Below are 20,266 nucleotides of genomic sequence, written 5' to 3' on the forward strand. Positions count from 1 at the left end.
GCCCTGCCTGCCTATGGCCCAAGGTGATGAGAGCTGCCTTCAGGGGCCTGGTGGCGGCTCCTTACCTCTGTGTCTCTCCTAGCTGCCCCTACGTCTTGGTCTTGGATGAGGAAGGTGGGGCCACCTACGACTACAAGGGCTACATAGTCCACAAGTGGAACTGGACCTCCAAGACGGAGACTTTGCTCTCCCTGCAATATAAGGTATGGGCGGGCAGCATAGGCTGGGTGGCCGTGGTGGCCTTTCCAAGGCTGCCCAGCATTAAAGCCAGAGGGCCACCCCAAGCTGGGAGCTCTGCCTTCCAGGAGCTTGTGTTCTCATTGGGATGTTCCCAGGTTGGTGGGTGGTGGTCCAGGGCTGGCTAAAGTGAACTTTTCACCAGCTGACAGCAGCTGTTGGCTGCCGTAATGACCTTTTTTTGGTACTATCTTTCCTATTTTATTGTTATTATTAATATTATTACATTTTTATTGTTAAAATGTCCTTTATTTTAGAAAATAACTTATAGTAGTTGATAGCTTTATTTTTAACGTCTATATGTGGCAGTAGGAAAATTCTATGTTGTCTGCCCAGTGTTTGTTTTTATAACTTTACTATCTGTGAAATAAAAAAAAATCTGGGATTCAAAGGTGCTGATAAACACAGACTTTATTTTCATTCACTTTGTTGTTCAGTCATTCATCAGAGATTTATTGTGATAAATTACTGTTGAATTATTAATATTAAATACCAATACATTACATTACTAATAAAGCAATTCTATGTGCTTGTCACTTTATCGAAGGTGAATTTTCTCATCATTGGCACTACTGACATTTGGGGATGAATAATTCTTTGTTATAACTGTGCATTGTAGGGTAATTAACAGCATCCCAATAGATGCCACTAGTACCCCCTGCCCCAGTTGTGACAACAAAAATATTTCCAAACATTGCCAAATGTCCCCTGGTGGCAAAATCACCCCTGATTGAGAATCACTGATCTAGGGGATAGAAAGCTAAGAAAGGCCCTTTGAGGGACTCAGAAGTCTCAAGGAGTAATAAGAACATGGGGTAGAAAAGGATAAGGCCGTAAGAGAGGGACATGCTCATAGAGTTGGGATTAGAGAAAGATCACAGGGCATAGAATCCACCTAAGGTGGCCTGAGATTAAGAGCCCCGAGGTGAGGTTATGGACAGAAGCCCTCCAGGAGTGCATGGGAGGGCTCAGGCGCCCTGCCCCTCACCTCCTGTCTCACACCCTGATTGTTCATCCTCTGCACTGGCCACTGGATTCTCATTCTTATATCCCAGTTTCTGTAGATCACACCTCTGCTCAGGAACATTCAATTACTTGAGCATGTCTTACCTTTCCTACCTCCTTGGCCTGAAATGCACTCCCTCCTCTCTCCACCAATCCAATTTTCCCTCCTTCATAGCCCTGCTCAGATTTCCCTTCCTTCATGCCATCCCAGCCCACATCCATTTCTCTCTTCTCACAGTGCCCACAGTGTGGGTTAGTCATTTGACAATTAGTCCTGCAATGCACAGGTTCTCAGCTCTGGTTGCCTTTCAGAATCACCCATGAGACTTAAAAAAAATGCAGACCCTTAGGCACAGCCCCAGAGAGATTCTGATTTAGTTGGTCTGTTATGAGTTTGAGATTTCTATAGTTTTCACAGTTCTGATGCTTGGCTAGGTCCAAGATCCCCAATCTTGGAGGGTATTGAGCTCTTGTCTTAATATATATTTTTTGTAGTTATATGAAAGGTTTAAAATCCAAGAAGATTATTAATCAGTTGCAAGCAGGCATAATATGTTATGTGTCTGTGTGGCCAAGTGGATGAAGAACTAGGATGAGAGTCTGAGGAGCCAAGTACTAGTGCCAGCTTTGCTAGACTCTGGCTGTGCAGCTTTGTGAAAACTGCTCAGCTTCTCTGAGCCTTTGCTGTCTCATTAATACAAGGTGGGTCACCAGACCTGCCCTCCTGCCTCATGCTGCTTTTGTGAAAACTAAATGATATAATAGTGAGGAAGGTGCTCTGACGTCACTGAAGTGTTTTAGCAGTATATTTTAGTTCATTGTTCTGTTCCCTGGAGCCACATACACAAATGCACAACAGGGGCTGCTGCATCCAGGAGTGGCCTGGAAGCTGAGGTGGCCCTTGAGCTGTGACATGAGTGTGTGTGCATGTGATTCATAGGCAGAGGCAGTAGCATCTGGAAAGGCTTGGAGTTGGGACTCCATGTGGCATCTTTAGAAGTTCACGAGTGTTTCTTGTCAAAGAAAGGAGAGCAAGAGGTGTACGTGTTTTGGGGTGCAGGTGAGAGGTGTTGGATGTCAGGCTGAGGAGTTTGTATGCTGTATCGGAGGCTGCAGTGGCCAGTTTGTTTTCACCTGGATATTTACCATTTCCAGTGTTTTTCATTCCTCTCTGACAATCCAAGTTTCCCTCTGGTATCATTTCTCTTCAGCCTGAAGAACTTCCTTTAGTGTTTCTTGAAGTGCAAATGTGAAAAAATGTCTTTCTGAAAGGATATTTTTTCCTGGATATGGAATTCTGGGTTGACTGTTTTTCTTCCAATATTTTAAAGATGTTGTTCCACTGTGTCTGTCCTCCATAGTTTATGATGAGAAGTCTGTAGTTATTCAAATCATTGCTCATTTTCTTAAGCTGCTTTCAATATTTTCTCTTTTTTTGGTTTTCTAAGTTGGATTATGATATGTCTAGGTGTGGTTGTCTTCATATTTATTCTGTTGGGGATTTACTGAGCTTTTTGAATCTGTAAATTCATGTCTTTAACCAAATTTGGGATGTCTTCTGCCATTATTTTAGAAAACAAAATCTGCTCCAATTTCTCTCCTTTTCTCCTGAGACTCCAATTAGATGTATTTTAAAACTTTTATTATTGTCCCAAAGGTCCCTGAGGCTCTGTTCTTTTTTGTTGTTCAAGTTTTTTCTCTTCTCAGATTGGATAATTTCTATAGATCCATCTCCAAGCTCGCTGACTTTATTCTGTCATCTCCATTCTGGTATTATGCTAATTCTGTGAAATTTTTAAATTTCAAATAGATATTTTTAGTTCTACAATTTCCATTTAGTTCTTTTTATATTTTCTATTTCTCTGCTGAGGTTTCCTGTTGTTTCATTCATTACAAGTATGTTTTCCTTTGCCTCATCGAGTATGGTTAAATTAGCTGCTTTAAATTCCTTGTCTGATAGTTTCAGCATCTGGGACATATGAGACAGGTTCTTATCCACTGGCTTGAGAATGGCTCCCACCTCACTGGTTCTTCACATGTTGAGTAATTTTGGATTGCTAACAGTGTGAATGTTATGTTGTGGAGTCGCCGAATTCTGATGCGTTTCTCTGCAGAGTGTTGATATTTTTGTTTTAATAGGCAATGAGCTTGGTTAGACTCACACCGTGAACTTTGTCTCCCCTGCATTGTGCAGCAGCTCAAACTCACTTCCATTTTTCTATTTCCTTGACTGTGAGCTGTCTTGAGTTTGCCCTGCTCGTACATGGTTCAGGGTTCAGGCAGAGATGTGGATGGTTTATACAGAGAATTTGGGGGTCTATTTCTCTGGCTCTGTCCCTTCTGGAATTCTCTTCTTACTTTGCTGTAACTGTAGTTGCCCTAGGGTCTGTCCTCTGTTTCTTTGGGCCAGAAAGATGGTGGTGTTTTGCTATGACTATGGCCTGCCTTCACGTAAAGTTGTAAAATGGAAACTTGTCCCATGCTGGTCCTTTCTTTTAAGTTTTGACTCTTCAAAATCTGCCTGCTTTGTTTACTCTTCAGAGCCTTTGGGCTTTTTTTTTCATGTTCTGTGGGAGGGTCAGCCTGTTAGGAGTTAACTTAGCTACATTGGAAGCATAGCTAACTGGTTAGTTGTTAAGCTGAGGCCTGGCATGCTCAGTCCAGAATTTATGTGGAAGATCAAGTAGAGAGGAAAAGATCAGTGGATAGGGTAGTAGAAAGACTAGTTAGGAAGTTACTAGCCAGACCTGACATGATGAAGGATAGTAACAATATTTTTTGAAGGGGCTTTTTCAGCAAAAGAATACAGCGGCATGCAGGCATGAGCTATCGGGGGTAAATAAGTTGAGGAGGAAATTGTAGATGACTCTGCAGTCGAGTGTGTGTCTGGATAGAAATAGAGATGTTTCTGAGAAAGTCTGAGATCAATGTGGTTTTAGACATGCTGATTGGGCTCAGTGGCCATATCTCTCTGGGCTGTTGTGACATAATCTGCATCTAGGGTGAGAGATGGAGATGATGAAATATGTGACTGGGCTGGCACACGAGCTCCCAAGATGATGAGCACTGACTGTTTGTAGAGCACCGATATCTGGGGCAGTGGGGAGAGGAAGAGGAACCCCCCCGGGAGCAAGGTGGTAAAGAACAGTTGCATCATGCTGAGCCCTTGGCATGACTTATCCCATGAAATCTGCTCAGCACCCCAGGAAAAGGGTTCTTTTACTGTTCCCAGGTCAGAGGAGCTAACTAACTTGCCTACAAATGCCCAACTGATAAGTGGCGACATTGGGATTGGAACCCTGTCCAGCTGCAGCACTTGAGCTCCCAACCTCTAAACTACACTCTCTAGAAGGAGCATAGGAGAGGGTAGGGTTTCTCTTAAGTGAGAGTGATCTACAAGGTGTGAAGATGTCAGAAAACTTGGCAAGAAGACAGTTATGAATCAAATATTTTTGGGGTACTGAAGGAGACAAGCATCCAGGCCATAGAGTGTGAAGAGGGGGCTCAGTGGTGAGGAATTTGAGTGTTGATCTTTGGGCCAACAAGTGGAAAGAGCAGAAGGGAGCGTGACTTCTTAGTTCAGAGGAGTCCTGGGGCGCGTGTATGGTCAGGGACGTTGAATACGGAAGGGAGAATTGCTGCACAGCAGTGTAGGGCTGTAGAATCCGAGGCCCTTGGGTAGGGCCACTGTGCATGGATAACTCTCGACACACGTGGGCCATCCAGGCGCCTTACATGTGAGTTGCTCTGCCACGTCCTGAGAATATCTGCTCGTGTTCAGTATGGGCCTTTATGGCTTCAAAGCCACTTCCATAATCTTTATCTCATTTGAACCTGCTGCTAGCCTTTCAACGATTTTTTGTTGAAGACTTCGAGCATCAGGGAGAGTCAATAGCTTGCTAACAGGAGGCAGACCTGGGACTCACCCCTGGACCACACGCTTCTCGGGACAGAGAACCCTCCCTGTGTTCCTCTCTGGGACTGCTACATGGAAAAGCCCCACCCTGTTGGAAGTGGTAGACAAAGGTGGCTCCTTTGGGTCCTCCTCAGGGGAAGAGTAGTGATGTATTTGGTGACTGTAGGGCAGGGGACTGAGTGTGTGTGGCTCGGCACCTGCTGGGTTCCCTTATGCCATCTGCCCACCATCTGAAGATGCGTGTGTTCTGGAACCCCCTGCTGTGTCCAGCTTCCCAGGGCAGCTCTGCATGCTGTGGAGCAAGGCTCGTGATCGGACCTGGTGCCTGGGTGGACACGTCGTCTGATTCAGGGGTGGTGTTGGCTTCTGACTCGGCAGCCTCCCCATCCAGCTCTCCCCGAGCTGGAGCGGATTCACCTGCCAGACTCCTGTGTTTCTTTCACAGCTGGTTCCTAGCTTGGGTTGGAAAGGGCAGGGGCGGGTGGACGAAGCCATCATTTCTTCTGCTAATCCCCCAAAGAGAGACTAGAATTCTGTTTTCTCCATGAAGCTAAATTCCAACATAAGAACTGGAAAGACCTCACAGCTCCCTCAGCTCCAAGCCAAGAGGGGTTTTGTTGTTTGTGGAGGATCAGGAAGGGGTGGGTGAGACGGTAGAAGCAGGGGTCCGCTGATTACTGGTTTCTTCATCTGCAGGTGAACGAGCAAATGAAGCTGACAGTGCTGGGGCAGGATGCCATCATGGTCACCTTCACCTCCGTGAATGAAACAGTTACACTCACTGTGTCAGCCAACAACTGTCCCCACGGGATAGCACATGATAAACGGGTAAGGCAGAGCAGATCAGTCACCCAGGCCTGACCCCAGGGCATCTCAATGTGGGTTGCCGCTCCACATCTTAACGCCTTTGCTTCTCTTACCCTCCCACCCCATGCAAGGCCCTACCTCTTTCTCTGCCTAATGGAGTCCTACTCACCATTCACTGTCTGACTTTAGTACCACCTTCTCTGTGAAACTTCTATCCATCGGTAGTCTTTCAGTTGTGCCAGAATGCCATTCAGAGTGGCTTAAGCATGAAAAGAGTCTGTATTGGCTCAGCACGCTGAAAAATCTGTTGAGAGACAGCTTCAGGCTTGGCTGGGTCCAGGCCTTCAAATGATTCCATCAGATCTTTCCATCTCTTGGCTCTGCTTTCCTCTTTGTTGGCTTTATTCTCAGGGATTTTCTCTCCTTATGGTGAGAAGGTGGTCTTGAGCATCTCTGGGCTCATTATTCTACCAGCTTTGGTCTCCCCAGAAGAAAGAGGGCTTCTTTTTCCTGAGTTCTCCAGTAGATGTGCCAAAACCACATCATTGACTCTATTGGCTGCCCATGCCTGAAATGTCCCCTGTAGCCAGGAATGTGTGTTGCTCTCACTGGCGAGGCTCGAGTGTCATATCCTTCCTGGAAGCCAAGAGTTACAGTCAGCCCCAACTGTGCCACCAGGGCAGAGGATGAGGCGGGAATGTTTTCCTAAAGGAAAATCATGGTGCTGTTACCAGAAAAGGAAGCGAGGATGCTGGACAGAATAACTACCAATGGGTGTTATGACCCTCCCACCACCCGCTTTTCCGTCCCAGGTAGAGGCCGCCTCTCCCTCTACTTGGCCCTCCCAGACTCACCTCTCTTCTGGCACTCCTTTATTTACAAGCCAGTCTTCTCCACCAAATTGCAAATTCCCTGTGATTCCTACTGCTGTCGGTTGCCCCAGGGCCCAGCACAAAGACTGCTTCTAATTAAGTACTTGCTAAATGTTTGTTGGGCAGGTGAGAAAATTGTGGCGACTGGGAACCCAATTCTTCCATTCACTGGATCCTACTGTGTGGCTGGTCTCAAGTCAACATGATGGAGAGAGATGGGGAGGATGAAGGGGACACAGTCCCTGATCCTTGAGGAGTTTGTAGTCTAGAAGAGAGCAGTTGACACACGCCATGAAACTGGGGTGCCCAAGGTTTCGTTGATGGAGGATGCCACTTGCACTGCACACAGGGCGCTTGGCTGGGATTGGCTCGCTCTGGAAGGCTCCAGGAAGTTGGAGCCGGGGGACCATACCTCCGTTTGCCCGGGGCCAGTCCCAGTGTCTAGCTATCAGTCTGGAGGAATTGTTAACAGCATCCCCCTTTCACTCTCAAAAGTGTCCCGGTTTGGATGATCAATTATATGGTCACCCTGAGAAAGAGGCTCTTGTGCTGCGGGAGCACTTGCTGCCGATGCCACAGGCTCGTGGACTCACAGAGCTGACAGAAGCCCTAAGGAGCAGCCAGCCTAACGTCCTCAATCCACATGGGGACTCGGGAGACAGGCATTGGTTAGGGACCCATGTTATCTGAACAAGACACAGAGAACACCTGTGTTTCTCCTGGAAGAAAATGTCGCACCTGTTTTTTCCACTACATTTTCATTTCAGCAGCATTTTGACTTCGTTCATTCATTAACTGAAACAATGAACATGTGCTGGCGCCTGCAGTGTGCCACACTGGCCGCTGGGGACGTAGAAATGAAAGAAGTCTCTCTCCCCATAGCCTCTGAAATACGTTCAGGCTCATGGAAAGGGCGAAGCATCAGCCCCCGTTGGAATCCAGCTGGGCGCCATGGGGGCTGCTGTGCTGCAGGAGCAGAGGGTGTTTGTGAAATGGGTTTCTTGGGAGCACCGGGGACACTCGGATGCCTGTGATGTCAGCCCGCACTCATTACGTCAAAGAGTAAAATAGTCCAGGATTTGGAGTCCATCTGGCCTAAGCTGAATGATCACACTTCTTGCTGAGTCCCTCCTGTCCATTTGGTTCCATACGCTTACTCTAAGCGCCATTGTTAAGTGACTAAGTGTGTATGAGGTCACATGTCCTCATGTCTTGAAAACCTTTTTTAGACGGTGTAAAAAATGTGAGTTTACTTTTCTTGAGAAAGGCAATCGATATTAGAGAATTATTTCTTCCCATAAAGTTGCAGTTATGCTCCGTTTTCTTGGCAGTCTCTCGCCTGTGGTCGTGGAAGCGTGGAACTCAGCTAAGAACCGGGGCATAAGCAGTTAAAGACGCCCGTCAACAGCTGAGACACACTCTGAGTCCAAGACCCAAACATGCCCTCTAGGCCTAGAAAAGCCCCTTAGTCATTCAGGCTTTATTTTTTCTTACCTAAAGGCGACCTTGGCAAGCTAGAGCTGGAAGTGCAGAGCCGTGCTGGCCGAGTGGCCGCTGTGAGTCGCAAATGGCCGTTGAGCACTTGCAAAGTGACAAGTGGCAATGGAGAGGACGGAGAGTGAAAATGCACACTGCATTTCAAAGACTTAGCAGAAAAGAGGGTGCAAAATTTCTCGTTAATCATTTGTTTTGCTTCTGTGTTGAAATAATCATATTTGGATATTAGAATTAATTTCACCTTTTATGGTTTTTATTGTGGCTTCAGTAACTGTGCCTGTGGCTTGCAGTGGATATCTGCTGGACCGTGCGGGTCTGGAAGATGGAGTCTCCACAAGGGAGGCTCCCAGAGGCAGTCTGACGGTGCATAGAGGCTGGAAAGTTATTTCTTTAAAAGGACATCATGACTCAAAAAGCATAACCGTCTTGGGGACACTTGGCGTAGGGATACACAGACCAGTACATTAAAACAGCGACTGAACACAGTACCGCATCCTAGGTGACAGTCATTGATGTTGACCAAGAAGATTGACTTGCCAAAAAAACGTCAGGGCGGTAACCCCTTCTGCTTGAGAATTCAGGGAGGTGTAATATATATTACAACTTTCTAATGAATAAACAACAAATGACGGAAGATCAGATTTATTGTAGGTAACAGGATTTCCAAATGTAGCTGCCAGGTTGAGAATCTTGGGATGTTTTTACACGAACCCTCAAGGCTCAGAGAATTGGCTCATCTTAGAGTCTTGGACAGCGAGAGCTATGAGGAGCTCCCGAGACACTTTGCAGCGGGGGCTGGCAAAGAGCCTAGGCTAGGAAGAGGCCGTAGGGCCTTGGGCCAGTCCCTTTCCTTTCTGGGCCTCAGTTTCCCCATCCATATAGTGGTGTGTAAGGGACCCCCCAGCTTTCACACGCTCCCACCCTGGGACTTTTACAATCTGCCCCACCTCATCCTGTGTTTGTGTTCAGGGCTGGTTGTCACGCATCAGCAAAGTCCATGGCAGTCTAGGGGAGCTGAGGGTGAGGGACAGGGTGGCCGTCCCCCTCAAAGTCCCTGTCACTGGGAAGCTTGTTAAATGGCTTCCCCAGACACCCATCATCCTGGAAGGAGCCACACATCAGAGTGACAGGCAGAATGGCGGTCCCAGCTTTTATGGCCCTGTGGCCAGGCTCCTCACCAAGTATTTCTGTCACGGCAGCACTTTGAAGTGAGGCAGCACCTCACTGTGAAGGCTTTATGAGCTCAGAGTCTGCCCCATATCCTTCTTGGAAGCAGGCTGGGTATAAATTACAAATAAATAAATGAAATTCGCCCAGAAGCGGCAGCTGGGCCCGACCATCGGAAAGTGGTTGAGGCTTCGCTGTTAATTGGGGCATCCTCTACAGAAGTCCTGCCTGCAGGCTAAGGAAGGACATGTGGCCGACTTCATTGTTCTTTAGAAAATCTGTCCACTGTCCACCCCACTCTCTCTCCACCGGAGGCTTCAATTCCATAGAAGAAAAATTTTTTCCCACCTCCTCTGGGTTAACTGGGCGATGTAGAAAGCACGGTTCCTGCCTTCAAGGGGCTAACCAAGTTTAGAGGTGAGGAAAGGAAAAAGTGACCAGGACCCTGGGCAGAAAGGACGAAAATGGGCCGATGCTCAGGTTTTAGCACAGAGAGTGGTTGCTGCTGGCTGAGGAAATCAGTGAAGGCTTCCTGGAGGAAAAGTCAGACCTTGACTGCAGCCAGCTCTGGAATCTGAGCCTAGTTCTGTAGTGCCACTGAGAGGCTCTGGCAGAGGGAGGGGCTGAACTGCAGGAAGTGCCGTCCCACCGGGAGCCCCAGGGCCAGAATGCCCTTCAGAGTAACCCCAGATCGAGGCAGGAGGCCTGGGCCTCGTGCCCCACAGGGACCAGTCAATCCCTGTAACCTTGGCCAAGGGCGGTTTCTCAGCTGAGATTGTCTGGCAGCTGGAGGGATGAAGGGGATTCTGGAGGATGCACACAGAGGGGGAATGGCAGCAACGGCTCCGGAGAGGCCTGTGTCCATCCAGTTGTTCATTAATGCAGCAAGCATTTATCGAGCATCCTCTACGTGACAGGCACGCAGCCACAGAGGAGACTAGAGCCGGTCCCCGTCCTCTAGAGCTTACGGTCTAGCTGGAGACAGAGGCTCAAATGCCTCCATTTCCTTCATAAAGGACTAGTTTCTGTCTTCCGGCTGTGTCGCGAGCCTGACGGGGACCAAGGCAGGGGACAGCCCTGCCCAGTAGAGTCAGGGAAAAGCCTGCACGGAGGGGAGGTTTGAGGCGGGTGGGGCCGGGTGCAGGCGTTCGCTGGGCTGGGGAGGGAAGCAGTGTGCTCCAGGCGGTGGGGACGGCACTGCATCCAAGCTGGAGCAAGGCCTGGGTGACGCTGGGCTGCGCAGACAGCCCCTGGCAGGGCAGGTGACAATGGCCCCTGCCCCTTGGCCTCTCCCCAGCTGACGCACAGAATCAACAACATGGACGAGAAGACGGCTAGGCTGTGCCGGGCCCTGGCGGAGATCAAGCGGCGGTTCCAGAAGACGGTGACTCAGTTCATGAACTCTGTCTTGCTGGCGGCAGGTAAGGGGGCAAGAAGGTGGGTGACAGCCTAGCTGATGGCTTCCCAAGTCTCGGGTCACCTACAAGTCACCTCCAGGGACAGCTCTTTCCCCCCTGGGGAGGTGGATGGGACGAAGAGGCTCAGAGTGTGAGGGGACTTGCTCAAGGCCACACGGCTGATAATGGTGACCCTCACCAACTTCATTTCGCGAGTGCTCTCCCGTGTGTCCTTAATGTCTTCATGTGATTGTCCTGTTTCCTGGGCCTCTCATCATCTTTCCGGATCTCTGTCTGTCCCTACGCCCACCCCTCGTCCACCTTTCAGCTCCATCACCCGTATCGTCCATCATCTGTTTGCAGCCCCATTCCTCTCTCCTTGTCGTGGAAGATCTCAGGAGAAGAGACAAAGTCCCTGTTAGTCCCCCAGGGCCAGTGTGGGTGGCTTCGGGACCCCTCCCACATCTGGGCTCTCCTCCTCACTGCTGGTGGGCCTGGGGACAAAGGAACACTGACGCCCGCTCCATGCCTGGCTGGGCATGGAGGGGCTGTGCTCCCCCACGGCCTCCCTGTGGAGTTTCTCCTTGTCCCTGGAAGACTCGGTTCGACCGTGCCCTTCTTCTGGGGAGCCTTCCCTGATTCCCTCCGCAGACAGGACCGCACTCTCCCCCTGGCTCTCACAGCACTTTCGGCATGCTCTAATTATAAGCCTTACTACCTCGCACTGTGAACATTTCTTTGTGTCCCCATCTGCCCTGTCTGCCCGCTAGGAGTTCCCAGAGGCAGGGAACCCTGTTTGGGGTTGTCTCTGTGTACCCAGCACCCAGCATTCAATAACTGTTTGGTGAGTGAAGGAAGGAATGAGAGGTCCCTGGCCTCAGAAGTTTTCTGGTCTAGTAGGGAAAGCAAAACAAGAATACAAATAAATACACTACAACAAAGAAAGTAGATGGAAATGACTTAAATCTGGAGACACAGGGAACAGCATTCTCAGGGGAGGGAACAGCATGGATGCATCGTGTACCCAGCCTCTGCATTGAGTGCTATGGAAGACACGAAACTGAAGGAAACACAGGCCCTTTGGGAGAGGAGGGATCTCAGCTGGGTCTTGAGGAATGAAGAGAAATGAGATGGGCTCGTTCTGACATTCACCCGCATATGCTGATCGCCAGCAGTGCTAGGATTGGAGCACTGTGCCAGAGGACAGGGGAGGCAGCCCGGCAGGAAAATGTGCAAGAGGCAAGGAGTAGAGAGGGCCATGAACTGAAGGGGCTCCAGTGTGCAGAGCCTCACAGCAGGCAGGGCAGGCCAGGCCCCGGGAGAGGGTGACGGCAGTGTCTTCTGTCGACAGGCCTGTTCACCATCGAATATACTGTGAAGGAAGAGACGGAAATCAGCCGAGCCAGGATAAAATCCGGGCCCCATCTGGAGCAGGGTACCAAGCTCAGTCGGCACTCGGGGGAAGTCCTGTCGTCACAGTCTCAGTTGACCCGAGCCGAAGCCTCCGCGGGGGAGTCTGTGAGGGAAGACTCCGTGTGTGTTCCTGTGAGGCGCCTTCGGAAGAAGACCATCCAGACTGAAGCCAAAGCCGCGGCCGTGCCCAGGTGGCTCCACCGTCCCGTCCCCCCACCTCCCCGCGTCGGGCCGTGATGGATGGTAAACCCGGTGACCAAAACGTGAGGCCTCCCCGTCTCGGAGCTGAAATCCTAGGGGTGGGGAGAGAGGGAAAAGAAACACAGGGACCACTGAATCATCAAGGGAGTGACAAGGGCCAGGAGAAAGTAACCGGGGTGATGCGTTAGAGCAGAGGTTGGCACCCGGCAGCCGTGCCCGACCTGGCCCCGCGGCGGGCCCTTTTTATGGGTAAGCTGAGAAGGGTCTTTATGTTTTTAAGTGTTTGTGGGGGGCGGAAATCAAAAGAAGTTTTCATGATCCTTACATATTGCCCAGAGCGGCTTTCCTGCTGGGGTGGAATGTTGAGGAGCTGTGACCGAGGCCATCTGGCCTGTAAGGACCGGAACATTTATGCTCTGGCCCTTTATAGAAAATGCGGGCCAACCACAGGGGTGGAGAGTGACTGGGAAGTGGGCAGGATGTGCTGCGTTAGGTGGACGAGTCGGGGAAGGCAGTTCTGAGGAGACAGTGCTTTCGTGGAGACCTGAAGAATGAGAAATAGGCAGCCACAGAGATGGGTGGGGCAGGAGCATCAGGCAGAGGGGAGCGCACGTACAAAGGCCCTGAGGCAAGAACAAGTTTGGATGTGTGAGGGAAAGTAAGACCAGCGTGGCCAGAGCATCGTGATGAAGTGGGGAGAATGATGCGAACTGAGGACAGAGAGGTAGGCAGGGGCCAGACCAGGAAGCCTCGCTAGTGTTGTAGGAAGCCGTTCCATAACGTTAAGACGGGAAGTGACATCTTCTGATCTATGGGGTTTTATTTTAAACTTTTAAAAAACATAAAATGTATACATTTATATTTTAACTTTAACTAGCTCCCTAGACGTGGCTTCTTGTCCCCTCCCCGCCCCAACCACTCACCCCATCCTGCCCGCAAAGGGAAGGTTGCTAACATCATAGATTAGTTTTTATTGTTTTTAACTTTGTTTACATGCAGCTATTCAGTATGTATTCTTTGGCATCCAGCTTCTCTCCCTCAACGTTGCAATAGTGAGATTTATGCACGTTGTTGCTTGTAACAGTAGATGCTCGCTTGCATTGCTGTGTGATAACCTGTTGTATGAGTATACCTAAAATTATGCATTCTAGAGTTGATGGGGATTTGGGGTGTTTACAGATTTGGTAATCACAGACTGTGCTGCTGTTTGCATGTGTCTGATTTCTGGTTGATTGTGACTGGTGTGAAAGTGCCGTCATAGAATATGCGTCATTGACCGTTTTGGATATTCTCTCTTGCAAAGTGCGTGTTAGTTCTCTTGTTCATTTTTCTACTGGTCGTTCAGCTTTTCTTGATTTATCTTTTGGAGTTCTTTATATATCATGGATACAGGATTTTTGTCAGTAATATGTGTTGGAAATGATTCTCCCACTTTTAGTCTGGTAACAGTGTTTATTGGTGAACAGAAGTTATTAAATTTAATATCCTATTTTCAATCTTTTTGTTTCTAATTAGCTTTTTGTATCCCGTTTAAGAACTTTCCTGTCTACGAATATGTCAAACAACATGATGATATTTTCCAAAGTTTCATTCTAGTAGTTTTTTTAACTTTTACGTTTATATCTATCCTCTTCTTGGAAATGATTTCTGTGTATGATGCGAAGTAGGGGCCAAGTTTTATTATCATTATGTATAATTTTAACATATATATTTAATTTACATATGTTTAATATTTTTATTAATTTATAAATATTCCTATATATATATATATGACCCAGCATCACCTATTGAAAAGACTGTAATTTTCCCTCAGCTCTTTTTTGCAAACTCTGTCATAAATCAAGGGGCTCTAGATTATAAATCAAAGGTCATTTTTCTGGCCTCTCTGTTTTTTACCTTATTTGTCCAACCTTTTACCAACACCAAACTCTCTTAGTTATTATAGCTTTATAATAAGTACTGATATACAGGATGCAGAGCAGTTCCATCACCTCTCCCCCTAAAACTGAAGTTCCCTCCTGCCACCCCCTTGTACTCAGAGTCTTCCTCTCCTTAACCCTTAACCACCACTGACCTGCTCTCTGCCGCTGTAGTTTTGCGTTTTCCACAATGTCGTGTAAATGGAATCGTACCGTGTATAGCCTTTTGAGTCTTATGTAGCTTCTTTCACTTAGCACAGTGCATACAAGATTCATCCGTGTTGTCACATGTATCAATAGTTTATTTCTTTTTATTGCCGAGTAGTCCGTTTCAGGAGGCCCCAACAGCACCCCACATTCAGAGATTTGCTAGTACTCATGGGATTCAGCATATAGTTTAACTCACAGATAAAGTTGATTACAGTGAAAGGATGCGTGATAGGATCCACAAGGGAAAAAGATGCAGGTGGAATCTGGAGAAATCCATAGATAGATTTCATATGCTGTCTCCCTCCTGTGAGGGGAAACACCAAGCATACTCCTTTCTCTAGCGCTGAAAAGTGTAGTAACATATGTGCAATGTTTCTGCCCAGGGATGCCCACTAGAGACTCAGAGCCCAAGGTTTTTGTTGGGTGCTGGTCACATGGGTGCTCTCTGCCTAACAAATATCAAAATTCCAGACTGCCAGAAGGAAAGCAGGAGTTCAGCATAAATCACATTGTTCACACAGACCGTCCAGACACAGTGTTAGAAACGGTTCCAGTGCCAGTTCTCGGACACCAGCCAAGGGCCAACCTTGTAAGCAGGTTCTTCTAAAGACAGCAGCCTCAGGCTTTCTATGCTAACTCATTTCTGCATGTGCTATGTGACGTAGATGGGCAAAAATTTATTTATCCATTCACTCATTGGAAGACATTTGGATTGTTTTCAGTTTTTGGTGATTATGAATAAAACTGATATAAATACTCCAGAACAGGTTGTTATGTGAGCATAGGTTTTCATTTCACTTGGGTAAACACGTGCGAGTTGCACTGCTGGGTCATGTGTAAATGTATGTTTAACTTTATAAGAAATCGCCAAACTGTTTTCCCAAGTGGCTGGACCATTATGCATTCTCATCAGCAACATATTTGATAGATTATCCTGCGGTAGGGTACGTCAAGTAATTTTGGTTTATATCCTGAACATTTTGTATATTATGTTGTCAGACTCTAGATTCTTTTAAAATCCTCTGGGGAAATGTTGATTTGGTTTGGCAAACAATCAACGTGCTTACGTTCAGACTGCAAGTTCTGTCTTGGCTTCTGGGTGTGGAGTTCCAATATCTGTCTGATTTTAAAAGTCTTTACAGTGTTGTTTAGGTCTGGCTCTTCCCTGTGTACTCAGACGTTACTCTGAAACTGGGGTAGTGGTTTAAATGGTAGTTAAGTTCTCAGAGCTTCTGCTGTGCTTTTCTAGGGATGTTCTGTGTATGCGCATCTAGGGTGTGAGCCCAGGACTTACGTCAGTTCAGACATGGAAATAGGGGAGCCCCTTCTGCTCTCTCCTCCACAGGATTTCCACCACACTCTCCAGCTCCTAGGAGCCTCATCTTCTGATCTTTTAGTAAAAAGCGAGGAATTTCTCAGAGTTATAGCTATTATATATCACATAGTTCTTTATAACTGGGCCTGCCCTTAGGGTGAAATGTCAAGAGAAGAGAGAGTTTTAAAATATTATGGATTCTAACCACACTCTGCACATGAGGAGCCCCTTTTCCTGGTTCCTCTATTCAGAAAGGACACATTTTCCCTCAGTCTTTAGGTGCCCATGCCATTGCTGCCACTGTGACAGCAGTGCACTTCTGTTACGAGTACTGGCCATGTGGCAGAGCCAGGAGAGAGAAAACAGGAAATAGGGATTTCTCTCCACACTCCTAGGATCACAGGGACCTCTTTTGCTAGTCCCTCGGCTAGAAAGAATGTTTTTCCTCAGAGTTTTTGTTAACTGCTTCCACTGGCCAGTTCTCCAGATTCGGTTCACCGTCAAGTCCAGCTGGGATATATAGGAAGGAAAAAAGAATAAGGCCAGGAAAGTCCCCACCGCCATACTGATCCTTCCTCAAGTTTTTGACTCCCTGCTCCCCCTCCCACAATCTACCTGCTATTGTTTACCTTTCAAAGTCGTCAGGTGCTTTAAAAAATATTCCGTCCAGAGTTTTTAGTCGTAGTCAGTGGTAGAGGGAAACTGCGGTGTCATTACTCCATCTTGGTCAAAACTGGAAGCCACAATTGAATTCTACATACCGACTTTTTTTGCAGTGATCTTGCTCAATTTCATTTATTATCAGTAGATTATTTGGATTTCCTGGATACACAGACTTGTTCTCTGCAAGGTTAATTTCTTCTTTTCCAAATAGTATACCTTTTTATTTCTTTTCTTGCCTAACTCCACAGGTTTGTCCCCCAATGCAACAGTCAACAGAAGCGGTAATAACAGGCATTCCTGCCTCCTTCTCATCTTAGAGGAAAAATTTTTAGTATTTTTTCCACTATACTGTGTTTTATAGAGACCTTTTATTAGATTAAAGAAGTTTCCTTTTATTCCTAGTTTGCCAAGAGTTTTTATCATAAACACATACTAACTTCTATCAAATACCTTTTTTGCATCTATTGAGATGATCCTGTTTTTTCCTTTATTCTATTATTGTGATGAATTTTACTGATTGGCTTTCAAATGTTCAACCAATCTTATATTCCCAACGTATCTAATTTTGTTTTAATGTATTCCCTTTTTATATTTTTCTAGATTTGGTTTGCTAGTATTTTATCTAGGAGTTTGGTGCTTGTGTTTATGAAAGAGATTGGCCGACAGTTTTCCCTTTTTGTCACGTTCTGTAAGACTGGCCTCTTAAAACAGTCTGGGAACTATTTTTTCTTTTTCTACGATCTGCTGGTGTTTGTGTGCACTTGGGTTATTTCTTCCTTAAATATTTTCTAGAGTTTACCAGTGAGGCCATCTGCCCTGGCATTTTCTTTCAGTGGAAGTTTTAATTAAAACTTTTATTTTTGATAGATATAGGACTATTCAGATCTTCATTTTTTTTTTTCTGTTTGTTTTGGTAAGTTGGATTTTTCTAGGAATTTACCATTTCATCTAAATATTTAAGTATGTTGAAATAAAGTTTTTCAAAATGTCCTCTTGCGATATTTTAAATGACTGTAGAACAGGCAGTGACACCTGCTTTTACATTAACTAATATTTATTTGTGCCTTCTGTCTTCCTTCTCTCTGCTTCCATTTTAGGATCGTTTCCCTTCTGCCTGAGGGTCTGCCTTTAGAATTCCTCCAGTATGTCTGCTGATGCCTTTTTTTTTTTTTGCCTTAATATTTCTTTATTTCACTTTCATTTTTGAATGATATTTCCTGTGATTGGCAATTATTTTTTTTCAGCACTTTAAAGATGTCTTTCTGTTGTTTTCCGGCTTCTGTCGTTTTTGTTTTGAAGTCAGCTCTCAGTCTTATCGTTGCTCCTTTGAAGGTAAGGGTCTTTTTCCTCTGGCTCTTTTGCTCTCCACCTTCAGTTAGTGGCCTTTCCTTAGTGAGCAGCTTTTCCGTGCTGTGCGCAAACGTGATTCCCATTGTATTTATCCTCTCTGCAGCGCTTCTTGATCCGTGGCTTTCATTGATTTTTGGAAAATTCTCAGCTGTTATTTCATTAAATAGTCACTCTCTCCTTTCCTCCCCCTCTCCCTTCCCCATTCCGGCCTCTTCCTCTCCCTCTTCCTCCCCTCCTTCTGAGACTCCAAGTGTATCCAAGTTATACCTTTTCACTGAGTTCCACGCATGTTTTTTTTCCTCTAGTCTTTATTTTCCATCCTTTTCTTCCCTTTGTACTTCAGTCTAGGTATTTCAACTGACCTGTCTTCCAGTTCACTAATGCTCTTTAACTGTCTGCTCTGCTGATCTAAAACTTCATCTTGTCTCCTGTTTCCTTGTATACATTAATCGTGGCTACCTTACCGTCCGTGTCAGACATCTGCACTATCTATATCCCCATGGAGCTGTTTCTCATTGTGTTCAGTCAATTCTCGACTTTTTATATACCTGACATTTTTGTGTATGCCAGATATTGTGTATGAAAAAATGTAGAGATGACTTGAGGCTCTGGGTGACGTAATGTTCTTTCAGAGAGGACTCACCTTCCCTTTCAATGTCTCCTTGCCTAGGGCCCGACCACCCTCATCTGGGTTGGGATCGAAGCTGTGTTTCAATCTTGTGAGGGCTTGCTATCTCTGTTTCGCCTTTGCTCTTCAGCTATAGCCTTCAGGTCTTCAACTCAAAGCTGGGATTGTTTACCAGGGCCATCTTCTTTGGTGGGCCCTGAATTCCCGTTTTCCCCCTCCAACCCATGACCATGTCAGGAGCTCTGTTCGGCTTCTCAGACTCTCATCCCCAGGCTTCACTTGCCTAATCATTTGCCTTCAGGGGTAGAGCTGTCTTAAACATCACGCTCATCTTTCTTGGTTCCTCTCTTCTTCCAGATCCTGATCCTGCAAACTCTCACTGACCTGTGAAATCTCTTAAGGCATTTAAACAGATTTTTAAAAATATATGTTGTTGAACTTTTCTCGTTTTTCTCAAGAGAGTTGCTCTAAAACACCCTAGTCAGCCAGTTTTGGAAGGGGAACATCTCTGATTGCTCTGTGGGAAAACGATTTTAGGGTGGAAAGAGTGACACCAAAGTAGTTGGGGGGCTACTTGAATAATCCCGGTGACACTGATGCTATGCTGTCGAGGGCAGTAGCAGGGCAAAGGGGACACTTAGACATAATTGTAATACATTTTGGAAGCAGAACTAACAGAACTTATAGGTTTGGAATAGGGAAAAAAAAGAAGAATCATGGGTGATTTTTAGGTTTTTGGCTTAAACAACTGAGAGATGATGGTGTCATTAACTTGGATGGGAAAGAATGAGGGAAAAGTAGGTTTATGAGGGGTTAGAATAAATGTGCAAATTACAAATATATGCACTTCAGTATGCATCTGTGCCTCTGTGAACAGGGCCCCTGGCCCAGATGGAGACCTCAGGAGTCATTCAGAGCCATTGTCGTGGATTTTCGTAGGGCTGTTCAATGGGCTTCTGCATCCTTTGCTCCTTTGATCCTAAAGCTCAGACTCTTCAAGTCAGAGAACACCGTCCTAAAGCCTTGAGGTTATAGGAATTGTTCTTTAGGAGAAGACTTTCTTGTCTAAGTAACTCAAACTCTTGAAACCTCAGTTTCCTCATTTGTACAAAAATATCTGTAAATAAATTCTAAAGATGGGATTGATAGACCAAGTGTCATGCACATTTATAATTTTAAGAGAGAGTGCCAATTTAATCTCCATAAACGTTATACCAATATATATTCTCACCAGTAGAATGTTACCTAAGTATAGTTTTAATTTGTATTTGTCTTATTGTAAGTGAAGTTGAGCATCTTCTTATAGTATCTCTTTCAATTTGTTCATTGTAGTAAAAACTACATGTAACATAAAGTTTACCATCTTAACCATTTTTATCTGTACAGTTCAGAGGTATTAAATACATTCGTAATTTTATGCAACCATCACCACCATCCATCTCCATAACTCTTTTCATCTTGTAAAACTGAAACTCCGTACTCATTAAACAATAATCTTCTATTCCCTTCTCTCCCCAGCCCCTGGCAACCACCGCTCTATTTTCTGTCTCTATGCTTTGACTAGTCTAAGTGATTCTAAGTGAGTGGAATCATACAGTAGTTACCTTTTTGTAACTGACATTTCACTTATCATCATGTCCTCACGGTTTATCCATGTTGTAGCACATTG

At 46.1% G+C, this 20,266-nt stretch overlaps 1 protein-coding gene across 2 annotated transcripts in view; it reads left to right on the plus strand.

The window, feature by feature from the left end:
- The window catches only part of C16H3orf20 (chromosome 16 C3orf20 homolog), a 90,276-nt gene that overhangs the window by 40,173 nt on the left and 29,837 nt on the right, over window positions 1-20,266 (plus strand). For both annotated transcript variants that reach the window (XM_014731393.3, XM_023619914.2), the window contains exons 8-11: window positions 83-203; window positions 5,855-5,986; window positions 10,799-10,922; window positions 12,250-12,502. In XM_014731393.3, the coding sequence (XP_014586879.3) occupies window positions 83-203; window positions 5,855-5,986; window positions 10,799-10,922; window positions 12,250-12,502 (630 nt within the window). The remainder of the gene's footprint in view (window positions 1-82; window positions 204-5,854; window positions 5,987-10,798; window positions 10,923-12,249; window positions 12,503-20,266) is intronic.

The sequence above is a fragment of the Equus caballus genome, chromosome 16 (genome assembly GCF_041296265.1).
Source record: "Equus caballus isolate H_3958 breed thoroughbred chromosome 16, TB-T2T, whole genome shotgun sequence".
Classification (NCBI taxonomy): domain Eukaryota; kingdom Metazoa; phylum Chordata; class Mammalia; order Perissodactyla; family Equidae; genus Equus; species Equus caballus.